This window comes from Gopherus flavomarginatus, chromosome 9, assembly GCF_025201925.1.
Source record: "Gopherus flavomarginatus isolate rGopFla2 chromosome 9, rGopFla2.mat.asm, whole genome shotgun sequence".
In the NCBI taxonomy this organism is placed as follows: Eukaryota; Metazoa; Chordata; order Testudines; family Testudinidae; genus Gopherus; species Gopherus flavomarginatus.
In genome coordinates, this window is record NC_066625.1 from 75,234,859 (window position 1) to 75,258,747 (window position 23,889).

At 37.1% G+C, this 23,889-nt stretch overlaps 1 protein-coding gene across 2 annotated transcripts in view; it reads left to right on the forward strand.

Moving 5' to 3' along the window:
- Nucleotides 1-23,889, forward strand: part of EFL1 (elongation factor like GTPase 1) — a 157,620-nt gene that overhangs the window by 35,524 nt on the left and 98,207 nt on the right. For both annotated transcript variants that reach the window (XM_050967801.1, XM_050967802.1), the window contains 3 exons: nucleotides 13,293-13,444; nucleotides 14,528-14,703; nucleotides 18,374-18,509. In XM_050967801.1, the coding sequence (XP_050823758.1) occupies nucleotides 13,293-13,444; nucleotides 14,528-14,703; nucleotides 18,374-18,509 (464 nt within the window). The remainder of the gene's footprint in view (nucleotides 1-13,292; nucleotides 13,445-14,527; nucleotides 14,704-18,373; nucleotides 18,510-23,889) is intronic.

Here is a 23,889-nt window from a genome sequence, read left to right on the forward strand (position 1 = left end):
CACACTCTTTAAAACTGGGTTTTGAGACTTGATTGTTTGGTGCCAGCTATACCAGCTTTAAGCAACCCAGAGATTCCCCTTAGTGCAGCATTCTGGCCAGTCTGTTACCTCAGCATCACAAAGCAGTAAGGCTGGCCAGAAAAAAAATTACATTTCAGGAAAAAACTTAAAAGTTTTGAAACTTTTTGTTCTTGTGTTTTCAATCCCCATCAGATCTTGTAAAAAAAATATGTGAAAACACCTAAAAAAGAGGGAGACCCAGACTGGTCAGAGTAACCAGTAGCTTGATAGTAAGGGCACTCACCTGGGATGCTGGTTCAAGTTCCTGCTCTTCCTGATTCAGAGCAGCAATTTGACCCTGGGTGTCACATGTTCCAGGTGAGAGCCCTAACCCCCCAGGCTGTTGCCTTTTGAGGGGGTGGAGTCATGTTGAAGGTTGTGTATGTCTGTGTGTGTCTCTCTCTTCTCGAGCAGAAATTCCATCCTGGATCTGAGACACCTTTCATGGAAGTATATTGGTTTTGATGAAAATTTCATCAGGAACATTTTGGCATTCTTAAAATTATTTTGACGAGTTCTGCAAAGCAGCCATAAGTTGGACTGAGGATATAGGTCTTTGTTTTCGTTTTATAGATCCCCAGTGACCGGGTGTCTGGTATGGTGTTTCAAGCCCCAAGAAAGAAACATGAGTAATATTTTATTACTTAAAAGTTTGTTGTACAATTAAGTTTCAAAATATAACAAGAAAATATAGCTCCCCACTCTTCCTCTACTAATTTCCCACATTATAGAAGGAGGAAGACTTTTAGGGAGTCAACTGGCCACCCTTATAATAAAAATGTGAGAGCTTTCATCTTCAGAGACATTCCAGAGACTCCTTCAGGAAAACCACAGGAAAATAGTGTTGATGCTCCTGGTATTTCTAAGGTGAAAAAAAATTTAAAATCAAAACTTTCTTTGTATACCATAAATGAACAAATATGCTTAACTTTATTTCATCCTTTTCAGGTAACTTTTAAGTAATTATAACATCTTAATGTATTAAACATTAACTTTGAGATATGTAGAAACTGGGGCTGTCAAGCGATTACAAAAATTAATCATGTTATTAATAACAGAATACCATTTATTTAAATATTTTTGGATGTTTTCTACATTTTCAAATATATTGATTTTAAATTACAACACAGAATACAAAGTGTACAGTGCTCAGTTTATATTTATTTTTGATTGCAAATATTTGCACTGTAAAAAACAAAAGAAATAGTATTTTTCAGTTCACCTAATACAAGTACTGTAGTGCAATCTCTTTATCCTGAAAGTTGAACATACAAATGTAGAATTATGTACAAACAAACCTGCATTCAAAAATAAAACAATGTAAAACTTTAGAGCCTAAAAGTCCACTCAGTCCTACTTTTGGTGAATCAGTCGCTCAGACGAATAAGTTTGTTTAGAATTTGCAGGAGATCATGTTGCCCGCTTCTTGTTTACAGTGAAAGTGATAATGGGCATTCACCTTCCACTGTTGTAGCTGGTGTCTCAAGTTATTTACGTGCCAGATACGCTAAAGATTCATATGTCCCTTCATGCTTCAACCACCATTCCAGAGGACATGCATCCATGCTGATGATGGGTTCTGCTCGATAACGATCCAAAGCAGAGTGGACTGACACATGTTTATTTTCATCATCTGAGTCAGATGCCACCAGCAGAGGTTGACTTTCTTTTTTGGTAGTTCGAGTTCTGTAGTTTCTGCATCGGAGTGTTGCTCTTTTAAGACTTCTGAAAACATGCTCCACACGTCATCCCCCTCAGATTTTGGAAGGCACTTCCGATTCTTAAATATTGGGTCGAGTGCTGTACTTTTAGAAATCTCACATTGGTACCTTCTTTGCATTTTGTCAAATCTGCTGTGAAAGTGTTCTTAAAACGAATGTGTGCTGGGTCATCATCCAAGACTGCTAGAACATTAAATATATGGCAGAATGCAGGTAAAACAGAACAGGAAACATACAATTCTCCCCCAAGGAGTTCAGTCACATTTAATTAAATGTATTATTTTTTTAATGAGCATCATCAGCATGGAATCATGTCCTCTGGAATGGTGGCCGAAGCATGAAGGGGCATACGAATGTTTAGCATATCTGGCATGTAAATACCTTGTGACGCGGCTACAAAAGTGCCATAGAAACGCCTTTTCTGACTTTCAGGTGTCATTATAAATAAGAAACAGGCAGCAGTACCTCCTGACAATGTAAACAAACTTGTTTGTCTTAGTGATTGGCTGAACAAGAAGTAGGACTGAGTGAACTTGTAGGCTTTGAAGTTTTACATTGTTTTCTTCTGAGTGCAGTTATGTAACAAAAAAAACCCTGTATTTGTAAGTTACATTTTCACGATAGAGATTGCACTACAGTACTTGTCTGAGGTGAATTGAAAAATATTTTTTTATCATTTTTACAGTGCAAATATTTGTAATAAAAATATAAAGTGTGCAATGTACACTTTGTATTCTGTGTTGTAATAGAAATCAATATATTTGAAAATATAGAAAAATATCCAAAAATATTTAATACATTTCAATTGGTATCCTATTGTTTAACAGTGCGATTATATTTTGAGTTGATGGCATGAGCTAACAGTGATTAATCGACAGCTCTAGTGGAAATTCAAAAATTTAGAAAAATATTTTCAATTAGTGTTTGAGTTTTGAGAGTAGGAAATAGTTCATAAACAAATGTTGCTCAAACTTTTTTTAAACCCTTTTGAGGCTGAGATCAAGCATGGAAAAATTTAGTCAAAGAGAGAAAAGTTAAGGAACTCATAAGTGCCTTTGCAACCTAAAGAATACTACTGATTACCTATTATTTCTAGATAGGTAATTTAATTAATCCTTTTAAATCTAATATTTACTCATTTCTTAATTAATATGTCAGACAAGGTCAATAGTTCCTTCCAGTTTATTTTGAAAAATCATAACTATATTAACCTGTAATATGTGAGTTTTTGTTTTATTCAATTTGAAATACATGTCCGTAATATGGTAACACAATGGCTTAATCCTAGCATAGAATGCCTTTTTCCGCAGCACTGAGGTCCAGAGAGGAGGAAAGGAGAATCTGAAGAGGCTGAAAGGTCAACCTCTCTCTCTCTCTCTCTCTCTCTCTCTCTCTCTCCAACTTCTGCTTTTTTGATGATTTTTTTCTCTCAGCCCATCTTTGCAAACACTCTGCAGCTGGAAGTCCGTGGATTGCTTCTGAGCTGCCCGCAAGAGAACAAGTAAAGCAGTGAGTAGCTTGCTTTGCCCCAAAAAATCGATGGATTTCCAAACTAAAACCTACTTGATAGTAATTCAGTGAATGCTTGATGTTAGTTGTACACATTGCAATGTTAAGTTTTTCATGGCTTCTGTTTATCTTGCAACAGAGCTAGTATGCAGTCACAGAGGAGTCAGTGACAGCATGAAAGGCCTATTAAGTGAGCAGTGCTACTTGTGCTAGCTGAGCAGTGTGTGTAGTCTTGATGTCATGAGGATTCTCTGTGATTGGTGGGATTGGGACCAAAGGCTCCTCATCCTGCTCTGGTTCACTCTTTGTCTTTCCTGTGTAATTTCAGTTATCTTTGCCTGACCACTCCATTTAGCTGCACATCCCTCTTCCTTGAGAGCTGAAAGTCTGAGGTTGTCTGTGTGGGTGACCCAGTAGTTGTTCAAGTTTGCTTTCACCTCTCCTTGGTTTTGCTAGCTGGGGAGAACATTGGCCTTAAAATCAAAATATGAACTGTCATTAGTATGTTTGTATATCCAGTGCCTGATGTGCATTAATCTTATGTTGTGTTCTGCTCCTTATGCTATAACATATATAAACGTTATTTGAAAGCGTTATTTTTTAAATATAATTTCTAATAATAGTTCTTGGAATGACTAATCATGTTGAAATTGACATTGAGAGAAGCCAGGATAAAATCCAGATTGAACTACTGGCTAAACAACAACCCTAACTTAATGGACTACATGTTATACCAGGAGAATAATTATCTTGCGTGAGCTGATTTAAGTTATCTTCTAGTTCTGTCTTTAACAGTTGGAATCAGAGCTGTCCTACATCAAACTATATACTATTTAAAGTACATATTCTGCTTTTATTTTTTCCTATAAATCTCAGGGTTCATTTATCCAAAGGAAAATGGTTTGGGTATGTTTTTTAAGGTGTGGTGAGGTGTGTGGGTGCATGCACATGTATATACTGTATATTTATGGCACCACATGTGGTAAATTGTATTAATTACACACTCCCGTCCCTATAGCCCTCCTTGGGCTTAGGTCCTTAATTAGTCCTGTAGTCTATCAATTGTCTCAGTCCTGGTATCGAGCTGTACTCCAGAGCTTTCCCCTGGAGATAATGTCCTCACCCTCTCTGGCTGTTTCAGGCCCCAGCTCTCCTACTGGCCTACTAAAGGGTTCAGTTCCCCTTTTGGGGTGCCTCAAAGTCCAAGCCACTTCCCTCAGTAGCTGATGGGGGAGTGAGGGGAAGGAGACCTGGGCCTGCCCACCACTCTGGGTCTCAGCCCAGAGACCCTGTAGATAGGAGCTATTGCCGTGTCTCTTTATCTCAGTCATGCTGCTGCTCTAATTCCCTGGGAGCCCACCTCAGCACCTTGTCCTGATGGAGTCCCAGCAACCAGCCAAGAGCTCCTTCTCAGTCTGCCCAGCTTTTGCCAGCACTGTCCTTTCTGAGGTCCTGCAGCTCTCTCAGCCAGCCACACACCATTCATAGTCCTCCAGCTCCAGCAAGAAACTGAACTCACTCTGGCCCTGCAGCTCTTCTTGCACTAGCCTGTTGGGCCCTGATTGACTGTGTCCCACAAAGCCACTCTAGGCAGCTTGGAGGATTCTCTCCATGGCCCTTTTCTGGGGTGGGGTGTGAGTGGGTGTGGCAGGGCAACGAGGCCTCTGGCAGGGGGCCTCAGAGGATCTGGTACACCCCAGCACACAGCCTTTCAAGTATCTGAAGACTGTAATCATAGCTCCTCTTTCCAAACTAAATGTACCCATTCCTTCAGCTTTTGCTCTGTTGTCTTGCATTCCATCCCTTTCTTTGATCATCGTTGTCACTCGCCTCCAGATCCTTTCCAGTTTCTCTCCATCCTTCCTATACATTGGTGACGAAAATTGGACACAGTATTCCAGCTGAGGCCTAACCAGCACCAAGTAGAGTGGCACTGTCACTCCCATGACTTGAATGCTATGCCTCTGTTAATGCAACCTAAAATTGCATTTCCTTTTTTTGGCAGTAGCATCACATTACTGGCTCATGTTGAGGTTGTGATATACCACAACTCCCAGATCCTTCTCAGCAGTGCTGCTGCCAAGCCAATTTCCCCCCATTCTGTAGCTGTGTATTTGTTTTTTCTTTAAGTCTGGAACCTTACATTTGTCTTTAATTTCATTTTGTTGTGTATCACCCAGCTCTCCAATTTATTAAGACCCCTCTGAATTTTAGCTCTATCATCCAGGTATTGGCAACCCCCTGTAGCTTTGTGTAATCTGCAAACTTGATTGGTATGCTCTTAATACCTATATCCAGGTCATTAATGAAGATGTTAAACAACACTGGACCCAGAACAGATCCCAGTGGAACCTCACTTGAGACTTCCCTCCAATCAGACATCATTCCATTAAAAGTTACTCTTTGATTGCGATTGTTTAACCAATTATGTATCCACTTGATGGTAGTTCTGTTGAGCCCACATTTCTCCAGCGTACTTATCAGAATGTCATGTGGGACTGTGTCTGAAGCCTTGCTGAAGTCCAGGTCTATTATGTCCAGTTCATTCCCCCTATCCATCAAATCAGTTACCCTGTCACAGTAGGTAATCAAGCTGGTTTGGCATGATTTGTTCTTGGTAAATCCATGCTGGCTTGGTAAATCCATGCTGGCAGCTGGTGATTACCCCTCATCCTCCAGGTATTCGCAAATGGAATGTTTTATGCATTGCTCTAGTAGCTTGCCAGCTATCGAAATCAGGCTGACTGGTCTATAGTTTCTGAGCTGCTGCTTTTAAAAGATGGACACTACATTAGCCCTTCTCCAGACTTCTGGGACCTCTCCTGTCATGAATGAATCTGTAAATATTATTGCCAGTGGTCTCAAGATTTCTTCAGCTAATTAATCCGGCCTCACTGATTTAAAAAATTCAGATTGGCTAAAGGATCTGTGGTGTGTTTTTACTTATCCCTATCTACATCCCTTTCCCTTTATCGTGTATGGTAACTTTGCTAATTGTCCGGTCACATGTTGTGTTTTTGTGAGAAGACCGAAGCAAAGTAAACATTGAGCATCTCTGCTTTCTATCATCTTCCGTTACCAGCTAAACTTCTCCATGGAGCAGCAGACCCACACCATCCTTGATTTTTTTTTATTATTATTATTATTATTTATTATTTTATTTTATTATTTGAAGAACCCTTTCCTGTTGTCTGTGACATTTCTTGCCAGCTGTAACTCACTCTTTGCCTTGGCTTTCCTGATTTTGTACCTACATGCTCGTGCTATTCCTGTGTAAACTTCCTTGATGACATGCTCCTCCTTCCATTTTCCTGTATGTATCCCTTTTGGTTCTTAGATAGCTAAAAAGCTCCTTGTGCTGCCACATTGGCCATCTGTGGCTCTTCTTATCTTTCCTCTGCATCAGAATAGCTTGATGTTGAGCCTCTAATATTGCATCTTTTAAGAACTGCCAGCCACATTTCAACTCCTTTTATTCCTAACTGGTCTTTCCAGTTAGGCACAATGTATACAAATAGCTCTTTCTCTTTCTGTTCTTCTACCTATTACATACTAAATAGAAAAAGTAGAGTCCTAAATAGCCATCATCACTTCTTTTATTTTTGGCATTCATTTTGATCTCAAAATTTTGTTTTTGTTCACACCAAATATTTTTTTTAAAATTTATCATAATTGAACTGAAAAGGAGTCTCTCTCCTGATGAACTGAAGAGATCTGATCTGCATTAAACTGAATGATTCTCTACTCAAGGAGTGCAGTAAGGGCTCTGTGTTCCATGGCTTAAAGCCTGACCTTAGAAGAATTCAGGATGCTGGCAGATGATGATGGAGGCTTTCTTTTTCTGATTTTTTTGGTCAGCTTGCTTTAAAAAGGAAGGTGTGATACTGGATGATAACAAGCAAGAAGACCACCATCAAGTGATTTTGTTTCTTGAGTACTGGTTGGACCATTATTTTAAAGTAACTAGAAAAACAAGAGAACAAAATAAGACTAAGGGAAAGAAAGGAAACAGTTAGCAAACTGATCTGCATTGTTTACTCCCACTTTATCATCTCTGTTTTTGGTTTCATCTTTTCAGACAAACTGACTTTTCTTTTCATATTGTTAACCACTCTGTCTTTTGACTTTGAACATCTGACTGTTTTAAATATTCTTCCCATAAACTTAAAAACAAAACTATGCTAATAAATATCAGCATACTGTCATTTTCACTTTGTGCAAAGATTACTAAGGAGTTCTGTATAAAATTTGCTATATGTTTTCAAATGGACTCGAATCTGTCCCTTTTTAATACTTTATAATAACCCTATATGGGAATTCTAGTTCAGAAGAAATGTTCTTTGATCAGTCATGCTTATGTTTCTTAGCTTAGCTAAAGCTGTGCCTCTTTAGAGTATTACTTCAAGATGATAGCGAAAGCATGGCAAATAAAACTTTATACAGGAAAATCCAGGAGTGGAAAATGACAAATTTATTTATAGAAAACCTTCATCATTTTGTATAAAAAGTTACATTAGAAGAAGTATGCAATTCAGATGTGACTGCACTCCATACTACCCCGCCCCAAAATGGTTTGCTAACCAAAAATGGTTAATGTACCAAAAAAGTTATGTATCTTACGTAAATTTTGTGTCTGACAGCTAAAAACGTGAACTTCTTAAAAAAAGAAAAAGTACCACTTCCATTAGAAAACAATATGCCCTGCATAAATTTACCAGTGCTCTATCTTTTTAGAGCACAGGAGTAGAGTCTTTTTTTAAAAATTATGCACTTGACAATGCATCATATAAGCAGTGATGGAAAGTGAAATTGTTTAATCAGTTGAGATGACTACTTAATTCTTGAGATAGAATAATGAATAATAATGCCACGTCGTCTCTGTAATCTGATGACCTCTCATAATCTAAATATTGTTGGGCGTAAGCAGTACTTTTGGAAGACCTCCAAAGATAACCAGATGTTTCAGGGAGTGTTGCTAGTGACCCATTAGGTTTCATTCTTCTCTTGGAGTCTGTAGTAAAGCTCTGCTCCAAGCACTGTGCTAATGAAGGTGACAACTTGTTCTTGGGTCAAACCAGTTTTTTGTGTATGTATCCAGTGGAGATTAGATATAATCTTTAAAGATAAAAATCTTTAAAATGTAGTTGAAGTCGTAAATATCTATTAAAGTGTCAAAAGCCTTAATAGTACATTTTGGTTGAGAACACAACAGTAGTCAGCTTGGAAATTCAAATATGGACTCGGGGGGAGACACACACAACAAAGTGGGTTTATTTGAAGAATGATCTCTAGATGGACAGATTGGAGGGAGAAGGAAAACTTTTCTTTTAAGCTTCCCCCCATATGGGAGCACTCCTTTCCCAACTGCCCTATAAAGTGCTCTCTTTTCACTTTCTCTGAATAGGCTTTCTACTTCTCTCCAGATCCATAAAGCATGCAGAAATGCTTTAAGTGCTTTCTGAATTGGAGCCTAAAGCATGTACTTAAGTCCATCTCTATTCAGGACAGCACTTAATTGAAGTCATGATTGAAGCACATGCTATTCTGAATAGGGATGGACTTACGCACATGTTTAAGTGCTTTTCTGAAGTGTGTGTGTGTGTGTGTGTGTGTGTGTGTGTGTAGGCGGGGGGGTCTCACTAGCTAAATTCTACCAGTAAATGTTACCCAGACAAAACAAAATAAGTTAGGGGCATATGTGATATCAAGATTTGTTATGACATTCTTTGGTCAAGTACCATTATGGCTTTGAAGTGATTCTTCATAATGCACAGCTTGGCACCAAAACATTAATAGAATTGTGCGTGTGTGTTGCCCCTTAAATTTTAGCTAGATATTATTTGTTTCTAGAATTGAAATATAACTGGAAGTATTCCACCTCTCTGTTTTGTCTGTTCTTTCCTTGTTTTCCTTTACTACCAACATTGACAATAGTTTCTCTCCAGCTTTGCAGCATTATGGTGGGATATATTTCTAATAAATAATTGGTAATTATCATCATTGCGTAACATTAAAGATTTGCCTATAGTGAGAGAATAAATGAACCTTAAATATATAAACAATATCACTAATAGTATATTACTTAACTAATCTGAATTTTAGAGGAAAATCTTCAAGATGTAGTTCAAGTTGTAAATATCTATTGAAATGTAAAAGTCCATATAGTTGCTATTTGATTGAGAAGATGACTGCAATTGTCAGCTTCAGAATTAAGAAGCGGGACAACAAAGTGGATTTATTTGGGCAGTGATAGTTGTTGAGCTATGCATTCTCTCAGAAAGAACTGGTAACATTTAGTACAGTAATTATTTTAAAAAGAAAGTTACATGTGAGGATTTAATAGTTGAAACACATGAGCAAAAAGTAATCTTCTCATAAGGCTTGAATACCAATTTGGATGGACCCTTCATCCATTTTTCATGGAGAATGCAATTCCTTAAAGTAATGATCCTGAACCTTAGGATCCTGGGCATGACATTAGGGCCTGCAAAGTTTTAAGCCACCTATTTGTGCCTGTTGAAACATCTGTGTTACAGATTTGTAGTGTGTCATGACCTTCTTCATTTGTCATTTTTTCTTCTTTTTGGCAGTATAAAGCGAGGAGATTATTAGTTTCCCGGTTTTCACCATACTGGTCCTGTAAAATTTTCGCTTATTGTCTACTTATTCTTAACACATTGTGTGACCTATCTTTCAGTGAAGAGAAGTTGGTGGAGAGTGAATTGGGGATGGGAGAAAAATCTGAATAGGTTTTAAGGTGACTAAGACAGTCTTAAATTTTTCCTCAAGTTTCCTTGTGGCTTTTGCTTTATTTTTTTCAACATCAGATATAACAGTTAAAAATTCTCCTCTTAATGTATTTTGCATCATTAAATTTCAAAGCCATTCACCACCACACATGGAAGATGTGGTATACACATAGTGGTAATATTAAAAGCCATTTATATAATTCCATAAAAGTACATGTTTACATTACAATTTACACATTTACAAAACGCCCTTAAGAGATTTTTCTTGGGAAAAACCAAGACAAGACATGCCTCAATAGTTGAGGAAAGGGAACGATTTATGAGGGCAATATTGGAAGTACTATCAGAAGCTGTGAAGAAGAGGAAAGGTAATTGGTGAACAAGAAGAGGGATAATCTTCCCGGCCTATGGGGTAGCAGGAGAAAGACTGAACCACAAAAGAAGAGGACAAAAAGGAAAGAAAAGCAATAGAATTTGAAGATGTACAGACTAGGAGGAAATGAGAGCAGAGATCTAGGTGAAGGCAAAATTATGTGGGGCCTTGAATGTGAGGAGGACTTTGAATTGAATGTTGTCATACAATATGGAGGATGAGGGAGTTCTGTAGTGTTTTCTATGAATATTATATGTACCTCAGTTTACCTGTTTGACATATTTTTTGTCTGACTTCGTGGAGTTAAATCAAAGATGGCTATTAGCTGAAAAGAAGGAGGAATTGAAACAACAATGGAGATAAGATACCCCTGGGTCCATAACAGGACAGTGGGATAGCTGTTCATTGGGAAATACCTACCTACCTATCTACCTGCCTGTTTCCAGCCAGGTTAACCTGGCTGATTTTTTTCCAGAGTCAGATCCTAAAATCAGATGAACACTAATCCCTTAAATAACCCTGCCAAGAGAATGAAGGAGGTAGAGCTCAACCAGCAGCTGCTCAAGGGGAGGGACCAAGAGTGAGTGCAGGAGGGCAGCCTGTCTCTCTCTCTGCCCAGAAATAGTTCTATACCTTGCTGCATGTTCTAGGGATGTGGAAGTAAGGCAGAGACTCTGTAGGCTTGTCTACATTACCTGCTGGATTGATGGGCAGTGATCGATCCAGTGGCGGTCGATTTATCGCGATGAATCGACCGCCGAGCACTCTCACGTCGACTCCAGTACTCTACCAAGGCAAGAGGCCGAGGCAGAGTCGGCGGGAGAGCGTCAGCTGTTGACTTACCGCAGTGAAAACACCACGGTAAGTAGATCTAAGTACATTGACTTTAGCTATGTTATTCATATAGCTGAAGTTGCATAACTTAGATTGATTTCCTGCCTCCCACCCCCCTTTCTCCTCCAGTGTAGACCAGTCTACAGTGATGTATCTGAGGTAACTGGGCAGCTCACCTAAGTTTTGAGAGAGTTTGAGTTTTGGGTGGGACCCAGACATGTGGATCTTTTGTGTCTTCACCCTTTTCTCTGTTTTCCATGGACCTCTGAGCATATGGACAGTACATCTGTTTGGAAGGAGCTATTTTGAGTCACTCTAATTGGCCATTGGTCACATGCTTCTGGAGAGAAGCATCTGGCAGTTAACAACTACAGTTGGGCCAGCCTTGTTAACACAATTGGAAACAGTGGGACTGCTATCCCATGATCTAGTTGGAGACTGGTAGGACTGTAAGTTCCACCCTAAAAGAGGTGAAGGTAGCAAAATGTATCATCTGAGGATGCACTCATGAGAGATTACAAGGGGATATAAGGTACCAGTTACCCTGCAACTCTGGGGGTACAGTGGGAATAGGGGGGGTTATAGCCTAATGAACTGCAGAGTTCCACTCTGGAAGAAGTTCAGGCAGAGGCTTGTCACTTGGAAACAGTGCCCATGAAAGAGATCACAGGTGCAGCTCACTGATGAGCCGTCATATAGAGGAAGCTAATGGAAGGTATTCGGGGAGCGACTGTGGTTGGACTGAAATTAAGTGTTTATATGGCCTCCACATATTTGCGTGCCTCATATCACAAGTTTTATTTATGGGCAGATTTTGAAAAATGCAGTTAATTTAAAAGTAAATTTAAAAATAAGCCGTTGATATGCAGTGAAAATGTCTGAGAAAAATTGTATAATTGTATTTAGAACAATTCTATCTATATTACTTTTTGGAAGGAATTATGCTGCTAAGAAAAATAATGGTAAAGATCAGGTTCCCTCAGGGCTAAATATCCATGTGGTTAAGTTCTTTAAATCTCGTTTTTTTTCTGGTCATTCTGCTTGTGACTTAGTATATTTGTTTTTCTTTGTGATATAGTTTTGTTTTGTTTTTGTTTTGTTTTTTAAAGAAAGGGGGACTATGGACTAATGAGAAGTAGTACCAGAATATTAAAATTCTCTTTGGCTGTTTAAATGCAATTCCTTTGCTCTGTAAGACACATAAGATGCAGTTATTTTGGATAGGAATTAATTTGGATTAGTGTAAGGTAGAAGTATCCAGTGAATTGATGTGTGAAGGAAATGTAAATACAGGAAGTAAAATCCTGGTTCCATTGATGTCTGTGGCAAAACTGCCATTGACTTAAGTGAAGCCAGGATTTCACTCAGCGTATTTGTTAGGGTTTGTTTTTTTTTAAAGCTGTTCCTTCACTGTTTCGTGTTAAGCTCATTAAAGTAATGGTTTCACATGCTATTCCGGGTAGATACTCACCAGCTAAGAGAGCAGGTAAACCAAACAAAACCTTTTCTCCGCTCTGGGTAGCTTCCAATCTTGGCTTAGAGATATAAATTTGGACGCCAGAAGTAGTATAAGTAATCTAAAATGAATGTATTCACTGATAGTTGGTTAGGAAATATTTTTTCTTGCAATTTGTTCAAAGTTAGTGTGATTTAAATATTTCTAAACTGCACACTTACTCCATTTTATTCTCTGCTATTACTGTAATAGCACTAGCTTGTGATTCTAATGATCATGACTGTTATCAAGTCACTATTCATCAAAAGAGTGATAATTCTCAGAACAATTACACATGCAATGGGTTTGTTTTAACAACACAAGTATCAGCAGAAATGGAGCATAATAGATTCCTCCTGGATGTAGCAGAAGAATGGGATATTTTATTTCTGCCTTAAAAACTGCTGGAAATACATCACTAACAAACCTTGAAATTTTTTTGGAAATTTAAGTTCAGTTTTGTCTGTCTTGGACATAATATTGCAGTTCCTTTGTATTTATTGGAAAGTGAATGGTATTTCCAAATGTTAATGATTTTAAATGGAATATAGGCCTTTAACACAAGAAGTAATTGCTCAAAGGCGTGAGCTTGCAAGACGAAGACATGCAGAAAAATTGATAGCCAGTCAAGGACAAGAGCTACCAGAACAGGCCCTTTCTGGAAATGAATCTGAACTGACAGTGAAGACTGGTGAGACAAAAGGTACAGTATTTCTCAGGACTGTCTTTTGTCATCCATTTTTCTCAGGGGGAAATACTTTGCTTTTATTTCAGTAGCGCTTAGGCGTCAGCTGAGAACAGGACCTGATTGTGCTGGCTATGCACTGTACAAACATAGAATAAGAGAGACTACCTTCCCGAAGAGTTTGCAATCTAAATAGACAAGACAAAGGGATAGTATACACAAATGGAGTGATGGTTTACAGATACCATATTAGTGCCACAAATCTTTGTTGGGTTATATAAATGTTCTAGATGTGGTTTGGTGAAGTGGGATTAACTACATGGAAAGACAACGGAAGTGGAGAAGAGGGTAGAGCAGGGGTGAAAAGGGAGGGAAGGAAAGAGAGGAGCCTAGAGGCCAGGTGGAGTGAGAGTAAGGTGAAGAGTATAAGCCAAAGGGAGGGAGGGGTTGGCGCAAATAGCCAGTCAAATTAGTCGATCAGTTTCACTATTATCTTTAACCTGAATGTCGTTATATGTAAATAGCCTGTTAAGTGTGTATGATTACAGTAAACTGGACTTTTAAATAAGTGAAAAGGTTAATTCCTAATGGTAGCGACGTTACTTACAGACTGTCTCCACCAACCTCCTTCACCTCCTAAAAGCATTTAGTTTGTCTGTTTAAAAGAACATCTGGTAGGGAAATTTGGCTCTGTGGTTCTTAGTAATGCTTTGTCTGAGGGCTTGTCTGCACATACACTTTGTACGCCCTCACCCCCAGTGCAACCCCCCTGGTGTGGGTGCAGTTGTGTCAGTGCTTCATACTGCAGAGATATTCCTGTGTGGGAGGGAAATAAGCTATGTTAATGTTAAGCACCTTTTGTACTAATATAATTCTGCCCACCATAGGGGTTAGACTGCTAAAACTATATTTTGATACAAAAATCTTGCCCCTAACCTAAATGGTTACACCAGTACAAAAAATGTGTGAGTCATAACAGCAGTTCCTTGCTTTCTCCTAATATTTCTTCGCAAGTGATTTGGTGCTCTGATTCATTATTATTTTTTCTCAAGATGCTACAGAAACTGTTTTTGCACTTCATTATTGTTTAACTTTGATTAGGTGATGAGCAGGAGCTCACTAGTCAAACAGAGAGCATGACCCTAAAAACTGTGGAACAAGAAGCAGACAAGGAGTCTTTCATTGCTTTTGCTAGAGTGTTCAGTGGTGTAGTGCGAAGAGGGCAAAAGATCTTCGTTCTGGGACCAAAATATGATCCTGCTGAATCTTTGAACAAGGTAAGAGGTGATTGTAAAATGTTAACGTAGTTTGGGATTGTTTCACAACATTGATAACTTAAACAGCTTTTCACATGCTGTTCACCAATTAATAATTTTGGGTAATTTTTTTTTCCAGAAATGTCAAAGTGATTTAGGAAACTAATTACCAGAATTTTACCTAATGCTCAGTTTTGTTATAATAAAAATACTATGTGCCTAATCATAGATTGTAAAATGAGGGGCTATCAGTCTCACTTGCATTGCAGCTCCGAGTGGAAATTTAATGAAGTATTGGTGGTTTTGTATGTCGTGTATCCTGTTTTTAAGAGTGTGTATAAAAATCTATGCATAGTGTGTGTGAGTTACATTAGCTATTTTTCATGTGACTTGTAATACTCCTGTGTGCCTATTTTAATCAGCTGGCTAGTATCTGAATGTTGTTGTATGTTGTCTAACTGCCAGCTCATTGCTATCACTAAAGTTTTGGAGGCTTTTAAATCAAGATTTTTGAACATTAATCTATGAAAAATAGCATTTTGCCTAGTATGTAAGAGATGCCTTTTTATGGATATGTGATTGGGCCCTTGTTCTTATGGAAGACACAGACTACGTTCTAGGGTAGGGTTCATATAGTTATTCCACAAAGAGTTACAGCTATGATTTTTTTGTTTTTTGTTTTGTTTTTGTTTTTGGAGCTTAGCAATTCATAATGGATCACCCTTTGATTTTACTGGAAAAAATCTGATGATAAACCTTAGCTTGATGACTATAACAGTTAGCCTTTTCCAGATGTTAGAACTAAGCCAATAGGGTTGTTTAAAGATGACCTGCAAAGGATTTCAAAGAATTTGGGCCTGTGCCCTTTTTAGCTGCTTCATAATGATAAAGAAAGCCTGAAAGTTTTTGTGTAAAGTTTTCATTTTTGGTGTTTTTTACCTGAGGAATATCAAACAGTTCATTTCCCATCATATCAAGTTTTGCTCTGGCTAAAAATTCTTTTCTCAGTTACTCAACTTCCACTCTTTTGACTCTGGTAAGGTCATTAGTTCACTAGTTCTGCAGTCATCTCAGAGTCTTTCAAGCTAGACAGAACGTGAATTTCTAATGTAAAATATAAGCAGGAAGAAAAAAGTTGTGTGTGGGAGGTGAATATTCTGAACTTTCTCTGCTTCTTTATAAAGATAGAACTCAAGTCCAAGTTCTTTTTTTCTTTGCAGATCACTTTTATGAGGAGGAAGGGACAGCTGACTAATTAAAACTTAATGTGCACAAAATATGGTGGTTTAATTTCAGACTAGTGCTTTCAGATAAACACATAAAGATTTCTGATAAATACATACATTTTCAATAAATTTTGGTTAAATTTAATTTGAAATTTGGAAAGGTAAAAATAGAATTTGATGTAGATATCATCATACAGAACACATATAGGCACTGTCTGAAAACACACTTGCACATACACCAAATTTACTTAAAACATATTTATTTACTGTCAGTGTCACTGAATTGCCAGAATCAGTATTTTGCTGTGCAAATTGATATTTTATAATTGGATTGTGACATGCAAGCACAGACAGAAGAACTGACCTAAGTTTTAATTTCAGAATAAATAAAAAAAACCTACTTTGTAATGATTAGCATCTGTTGGGGGATTTTTTTTGGACGCTGTTGCAGGAGGTTTTAAGTTTGTGCTTATACTAAGTAGGATTATGAAGGTTACTGTGATGTTTCTAAATTCCTTTTTCTGTTAAATTATGCCAAATTGTTTTTATTGTTGCTTTTTCATCTAAGGTATTTTTTAAGAGAATCAACTTTTTGGGTTTGGAAATCCCATAATGTGCAGCTAACTATGCTGCCTTTGAGGGTGGTATGAATGGCTTTCAGGTCATCAGTGCTGTGATCTTCCTTCGGTGGTATAGATGTTCATTGGGAGGAAACTAGAGTCTCCCACACGTGCATCCTTTCTTGTTTTCCTTCCAGCTCTCCACCTTTCAAAGCCAAACTGTGCTCCATTTCCTCTCACCCCGCCCTCCACCCTGTTTGCTCATTAGTACTTCCCCATCTCATTGCAGGGAGCATGATGACGTGTTCCTTAGAAGGCATTCTGAGAGGCTTTGAAATTCTGGAAGGGAGTCCAGTTGATTTGTCAGAGTTTTGTTTCTAATAAATGTCTGCTCAGCTAGACAAGTTAGTGAACTTTAATGCCTGTGCTGGAATCATATTTTGTACTTTGGATAAGGTAGTGCGGGGATTCTTCCACACTCGCACCAAAAGTCAATTCCTTGTATTTCAGTCATGACAAGGCTTTTTACCCTATTTTGTCCTACCCGAGTAAGACTTAGGAAGCAAGGAATGTTTGTACATTACTAGAGCATGATTTATCTTAGGAAGGTTCAAGACCGTAAATGTCAGAAAGTATATTCATTCTGCACAAGGGCTCTGCCAAGTTTATTTTACCTAATTGGATAAAATAATTCCTCTGAGAGGCTTACTGCATTAGTGGAAAGGATATACTAAAATCTTTAAGATCAGTCTACTTTATCAATGGTCTCTTCTAGAACAGAGAAAGTGGACACATCTTTTTTGATACTTAATGTAACTACTTGAGCTTCACTTCATGCTTTAATGCATTATAGAATTAGACCTGAATTTTCAAAAGTGACAGCTAATTTTGGTTGTCCAACTGCAGACAGCTATGACCTAACTTTCAGAATTGCTGAGCTTTTGAAACTCCGTACTGACTTTAGTTAAAGTTGGAATTGGTAGTGCTCTGAACTTATAAAACACAGGCTTTATGTGACTGAAGTTAGACACCCAAAATTAGAGGTCACTCGAAAATTTGGCTTCTGTGGACATGGTGTTCAGACAGAACATCTTGGAGTGCATTAACACTAATCCTTCCCTTCTATTTCATAAATACTGTCTGGACTGACACAGAAGATAGAAGAGAAAATGTGAAATTTTTCTTATATGGTTACTTTGTTCTTCAAGATCTCCTATTCCAGTCCAGACTCTATTACTCTCTGATCCTCTATCGCCTTATATTTTAATATCATGTTTCAAATATGCTGCTGTGAAGGTGTTCTTTGATTGTTTTTGAAAAGCTGACTGCGTTGAGCCAACAATCTCGTTACATATATTCAGAGTTAGCATCATCAAAATAGTTTGAGTACTGTCTCCACTGCTAACTCTAATATCTAGACCATTAGAAGATCTCAAGAAAATGATTAGGGAGGAAATGTTTCCCTTTGCGAGGGAAAATACTAGTGAATGAATTGTGTTCAATTTTGGCTTTTGTTATTTTGGAACTGTGTTCATAAAAGCTAATTTATTACTTATGAAAATATTTGTGTTACCCTTTAAAATAAAAAATGTTCTGAGATAAATATGCTCTCTAAAAATTAATAAATGTAACAAATTACATTATACTCTTGCTACTATGTCATTCTAACAGTAATTTTTCATGGGTTCCCTGTATGAACCCTGTTTCCCCACAAGTTTGACTTAAAATAGTTTGATTAACACTGATTTCTATCAGAATTTCTTCTGACAGATAACTTTGTTAAATTAAAAATGCTGTAGGTATGTATTTTTTCAGTTCTGGAGTTCTAGAGTCACTTCAGAACCAAGTTAATAGCAGTTACTTAGAGATAAATATCCAACATTGATTATTTTTCTCTGTGCCTAGTTACCATCAGGTTGTTCTGCTGCAGATGATCTGCCATCAATACCTCACATGGCTTGCTGTACATTAGAGAATCTCTATTTGCTGATGGGAAGAGGACTGGAGGATCTAGAAGAAGTGCCTTCAGGCAATGTTCTAGGTAGGACTGTGTTAATGGTTCAGTTCATAGAGCCTTGAATGCTGAGGTCATTCAGTATATAAAAGATGTAGAAATCCTTCAGATCTGATTAAAGTCAATAAGAAATAAGTATTAGCTTGAAACTTTGAACTTCATGGTTTAAGTGAAACGAAGATGAAAAAGGACTCGGCCATTTTAATTTCTGTATTTCTGACCTTTCAATCAGGAAGGGGGGAAAATGCATCAGTGGGAGGAATCAGTGATTGAAAGTTAAACTGGTCTGAGTCTCTGTTTATATTCAATCCTGGACCACTGCCAGGAAAGCATCACCAGCAGGAGGGACTAATGGCAATGTTAGGGTCCAGTGTTTCATGAACTGTGCAAGGATTAGAAATGCTTTTGCAACAGGGGAAAACTTGTAATCCCAGTTTTCTTGTAGTGTGGTTTTTATCATTATTATTATGAACTATTTGTGTTGTGGTTTGGTAGCATCAAGAGGCCCTTATCAGGATTGGTGTCTATTATGTTAGGTTTTGTATAAAATCATAAAATTACATCTCTGCTCCAAAGTGCTTACAAGCATATTGTAATGTCTGTTTCATATTGGCTGCTAAAATCATATCATAACTGACTTTTTTTTGAGGGGGTAGGAGGGTAGTTAATTAAAATGATGTTTGGAAATGATTGTGATTTTTAAGGTTGATTATCTCTCAACCTGTTGAGTCTGGAAATACTTTAGAGCAATACAGATTGTTTCCCAACCAATAAACTTTTCCAAATCCTCATCTCAGACTAGTAATAGCTAAGAAACATTCTTATGCCTGTGACAAATTCCCACACTTAACCCCCACTTCTTTGAAGAATAAATAAGTTGCCCTAGTCTTTTTGTTCTGTTCTATTCTGAATGTTCAGTGCTGAACATTTTGCTTGGGTGCTTCAGTTACTGACCATTTCCTGTTACTTATTTCTTTTATTAATAATCTTTTTACCTCAAACAGCATTATGTTCTTATGATCCTTGCCTTAATTTGACATTATGTTTATGATTTTCCTTCAAAATTTGCCTGCATTATAGTAAAATTTAGCATTTTAAAATATATACATTGATTCATATGAAATGTAAAAATAGGTTGCATATTGTGAATATAACAGATCGCAATCTAGTATGGTCTTTCATCTGTATATATTACTAAAGGGCTGTATTTTTAAAACAAAGGTATTAATTTATATGTCAGAGCACTTGCATGTTTAAACTGTTATGTAGTATTATTAATTCAACTAACTTGCCATTATTTTGTAACTCTTGTATTAACCAGCATCAGTAAAATATCAAAAGTCATATTTTTGTAATAGAAGGCTTAAAGAAAAATAGAAACCAGTTTATAAAAATACCCATATGATACTTAAGAGTGTGGCTTATAAATTCCAGATGTAAAATTCTGTCAGAAAAAGAGATAAATACATCATATGGCTAGCTTGAACAATTCATGACTATTTGGTGACTGTATTTTGTATAAAAAGTACAAGGTTCACTTTGTGTGACTCATGAAGCTCAGTAAATACAGCACTTCTCACATTTGACCTCAGCTACAGAAAGAAGGAGGTCTTGAAGTGATTTAGTATAAAAACAGCTCATGGTCTAGAAGTGAAACTGTTGATTATCTAGCATTTAATACCAGCCAATGTTAATCTAACTATGATTGAAAGTGCTGAAATTAGAAGTGGCTAACGATCTCTTAATGTACATCAGCTTTTTGTGAAAGCACACATGTATTTCTAAAAATAGATGTTTGCTAGCTCCTCATAAAATCTGCAGGAAATTAAATTAAGTTTCCAAATCTTTAGACCTATCACGGAAACTTAAATCAGTTCCAGATGTTTTTAAGTCGTTCTCATTTAAAGTGCTACAGAAACATCCTCAAACACAGTATGATATTAATCTTTTGTCAGTGTTGCAAAATTAATGAATACCAATAAACTGCGTTTTTGTCCATAGTTTTCATGAATATGTATTTTGAGGACCATTTAGTGTAGTGCTGCTAGTAAGTAACTTTCCTATGTTGTGTAGATATTTAGTCATATTATAATGTAAAGATGGTGTGTAAACTGTTTCGACTAAGGGTGTATTTCAAAGAATAAATGTGTCCTACTAAGTGTAAAAAGCTGCTTTCATGTAAGGCGTTGATCCATTCCCTTCCTTATTAGAACATTTCCTAAGTATCAGATTTCTCTAGTAAATGATAGCTAAAATCTATCATTTGTAGAAGACATTAGCTAATCCTGTTTAATACTGTATATTTTTGTCCTTTGCAGAAACGTCGTGATAAGAGTTAATTATTTGCCTTTATTCCATTCAAATGGACATTGTAGTAATGGCTTATATGTCATGGTATATGACACCTTACCAAGACCTACACAATACTCCTTGGATACATAATTAAGAACAGTATATTTTTAATACATTTAGTGTAAAACAAATTATTCAAAACTACATGAATCCAGTGCATTTGAATAAAGCACAATCATCTAAATGAGAACATAGACTAAAATAGCTTATGTTATATGCCATATTTTACTTCATACTTCCCCAAAGAACAGACTCTTTTGAGCTGAAGACAAAGGGAAGGCGGGTGTGAACTGACTGCTCTTCAGATTGCTGCTGGAAACAAAGACTTAGAGTGGACGGAGGGAGCAAAAATGGAGGTCAGAGAATCAGGGCAAGGTGAAGCCATGGTTTCTGCCAATATGAATTCTGTCATAAACTTACCTCTCTCATGATAACCTAAAGACTTCCAGATGTTGTATTACAGTGACTGTTAAATGCTACCCAGTTTTTGGAAAAAAAACAAAACAAAAAACCTTCTTCATATTGGATCAGATGCTAGAAGTAGTAACTCCTGCTCCAACTTTTTTGTATTGCAGCGTGTTTCTTTTTAAAAATTAAAGAGAGGTTCGTATATACTGGCTCAAGATTGGGTTCCAGTAATCTATGCATTTAACCATGCTCATCACTTAGTATCACATTCTAATCACTGTGTATTGCCTACTACTGTATCTAGATCCTCAGCAGCTGGTGAATGTGAGGCTATGTCTACACTACGGACCTTATAACAGCACAGCTGTACCACTGTAAGGTCTCCTGTGTAGCTGCTCTTAGTTAGCAGGAGAGAGAGAGCTCTCCTGCTGGCATAATTAAAGCACCCCCAACAAGCGGCGTTAGCTGTGTCAGCAGGAGAACCTCTTTTGCCAGTGAAACTTATGTCAGTCATGGGGTGTTGTTTTTTTCACACCCCTGACCGACAAAAGTGGTAATGTAGACAAAGCCTGAGTTTATTTGCAAGTGTCTTATGTTAGAGGTTTGTACTGGATCTTAAAGTAGTTTAAATATGCTAAGTTGCCCTTTTTCGGTTAAAAATAAGTGGATAAATATACACACACAAAAAACACAATGAGTATGAAATATTTAAAAGAACAAAAACAGCTCTTTCAGTGTTGATCTGACCCATAAAAAAATGGTTGATTATAACTGTCATTGCTATTTACCTTTGTACAGTAGGCACCCTTAGAAAGGTTTGCTGGTCTGAAAGTCTTCTGTTTCCAGAAAATTTCTAATTTAAAAAAAAAAAAAAAAAGGAACATTCCTGGAACCAAAAGAATCTTTCAAAATGGTGGAACTTTATTAAGTGCACCCATTGTATAATGAGCATCTGGATATGCTATTTTTTTAATTTAACTGAAGTGTAGATCCTTTCAGAAATATGAAACATCCCAAGCTTTATCTGGATTTTATGAGTAAAATTATTCTTTAATAGCATAAGATCAGAATTGGCACTAAAGCAATTAAGGCTGTTAGCCAAAATATATTTAGTATTTCACACTTTTAGCGCACTTACATCTGATCTCTGAGTAGATTGACAAATGGGTTTGAATTAATACTTTATCTAGAACATGCAAACTGAAGCATCATTCATAATCTGATGTCATTTTAAGCATTTTCAAAAGAGTTAAAATCCCTATCTGTCTTCTAGGTTTTTTTTTTCTCTTCCCATAAAGGTACATTGTTAATTTCTGTAGCTTGAATAAACACCTTGTCTGACTTATCAATGACAGAATGCAATATCTTCCATATAAAAGGGAACTTGTAATAATTACTGGTGCTAGGCTTTTATGACTGCAGTTAGTAACAGCGATTTCTGTTTCAAAGCCAATTTATCTTTCAGCTTCAAAGGATGCATAAGTGCTTTCTCTCCAGCCATATAAGGAAATTACTTGTAAATTATCTAGTAAATTAAGGAAGCTGAGTTTTACGCTTTGTAATTAAATTATTTCCATATGGAATATGCAGTTAATCATGACTGCCTATTTCACTTTTTAAAATTTACTGTATAGTTTTTACTTTTTCTGCTATAGATTGTATATAATCGAATTCTAACAAGTCACAATCTCTGCCAGGTCCTAATGAGCAGCCTTGCAGTACCTTTTGGTTTCTAATGAGATGTAGTGGCCAAAGAATTGTTTGATGTGATGTGAAGTTGGGCTGAAAAAAGCCTTGACCGGAATCCTAAGACACTGAAAAATATCTAAAAACCAATCATATAACTCTCAAAGTATTGTCTTATAAGCAAGAGGTAGAGTGATTTGGATTCTAAATCTGTCTCTTACAAATCATCATTCAGTACAAGATGTTTTAAGGTCCGTCCTGTACCCCTTTTTGTTATAGCCACATTTCCACAGATACTTCTTGACTACCTCTCTTCCTTAGCCCCTAATTTTTAAAGGACAGGGCAGTGTTTACCTGACTGCACATATGCCCTGTGCTTACCATTGTAGTATGTGTTTTCCACTTCCCAGAATTTTTTTCTGAAGGTTAATTCTTATTTCCACTTAACAAATCTTTTGACTTGCCTTCTTAGAGCTCTGAGCCTTTTTCTTAGGAAAGAGCTGTCCATATCTCTTAAAAAGCATGCCCTAAAGTTTTATCTGACCCACAAATGGGGGGGAGTTAAAATATTATTTTATAGTTTGATTGTTGCAGCAACAGGTGCCTCTAAGACCACTGTAAGTAGATGGAAAAAAATGTAATTTTTGCCACATTATTTGGCCAAACACCCCCATCCTAAATGTGTTAAATGTCACTTTGACAGGAGCATAATAACTTCTTGATGTGGGGCACCAGTCATTCAAATCAACAAGGTGGCCACTTTGTCTTCTGGATGTGGATTTATCCAGTTTTATCAACTGGACTTGTCAGCTTCCAAGAACTTAATTTAGCTGGAAAATGTTTCAAGTGGCACATTAAGGTTCGTCCACCTTCTGTGGTACGCTGCTTGCTACATCCCTTGTCAGTCCCTACTGTCTCTGATAGAATGGGAGAGCCATAAAACAAGGATGATAACTCTGTG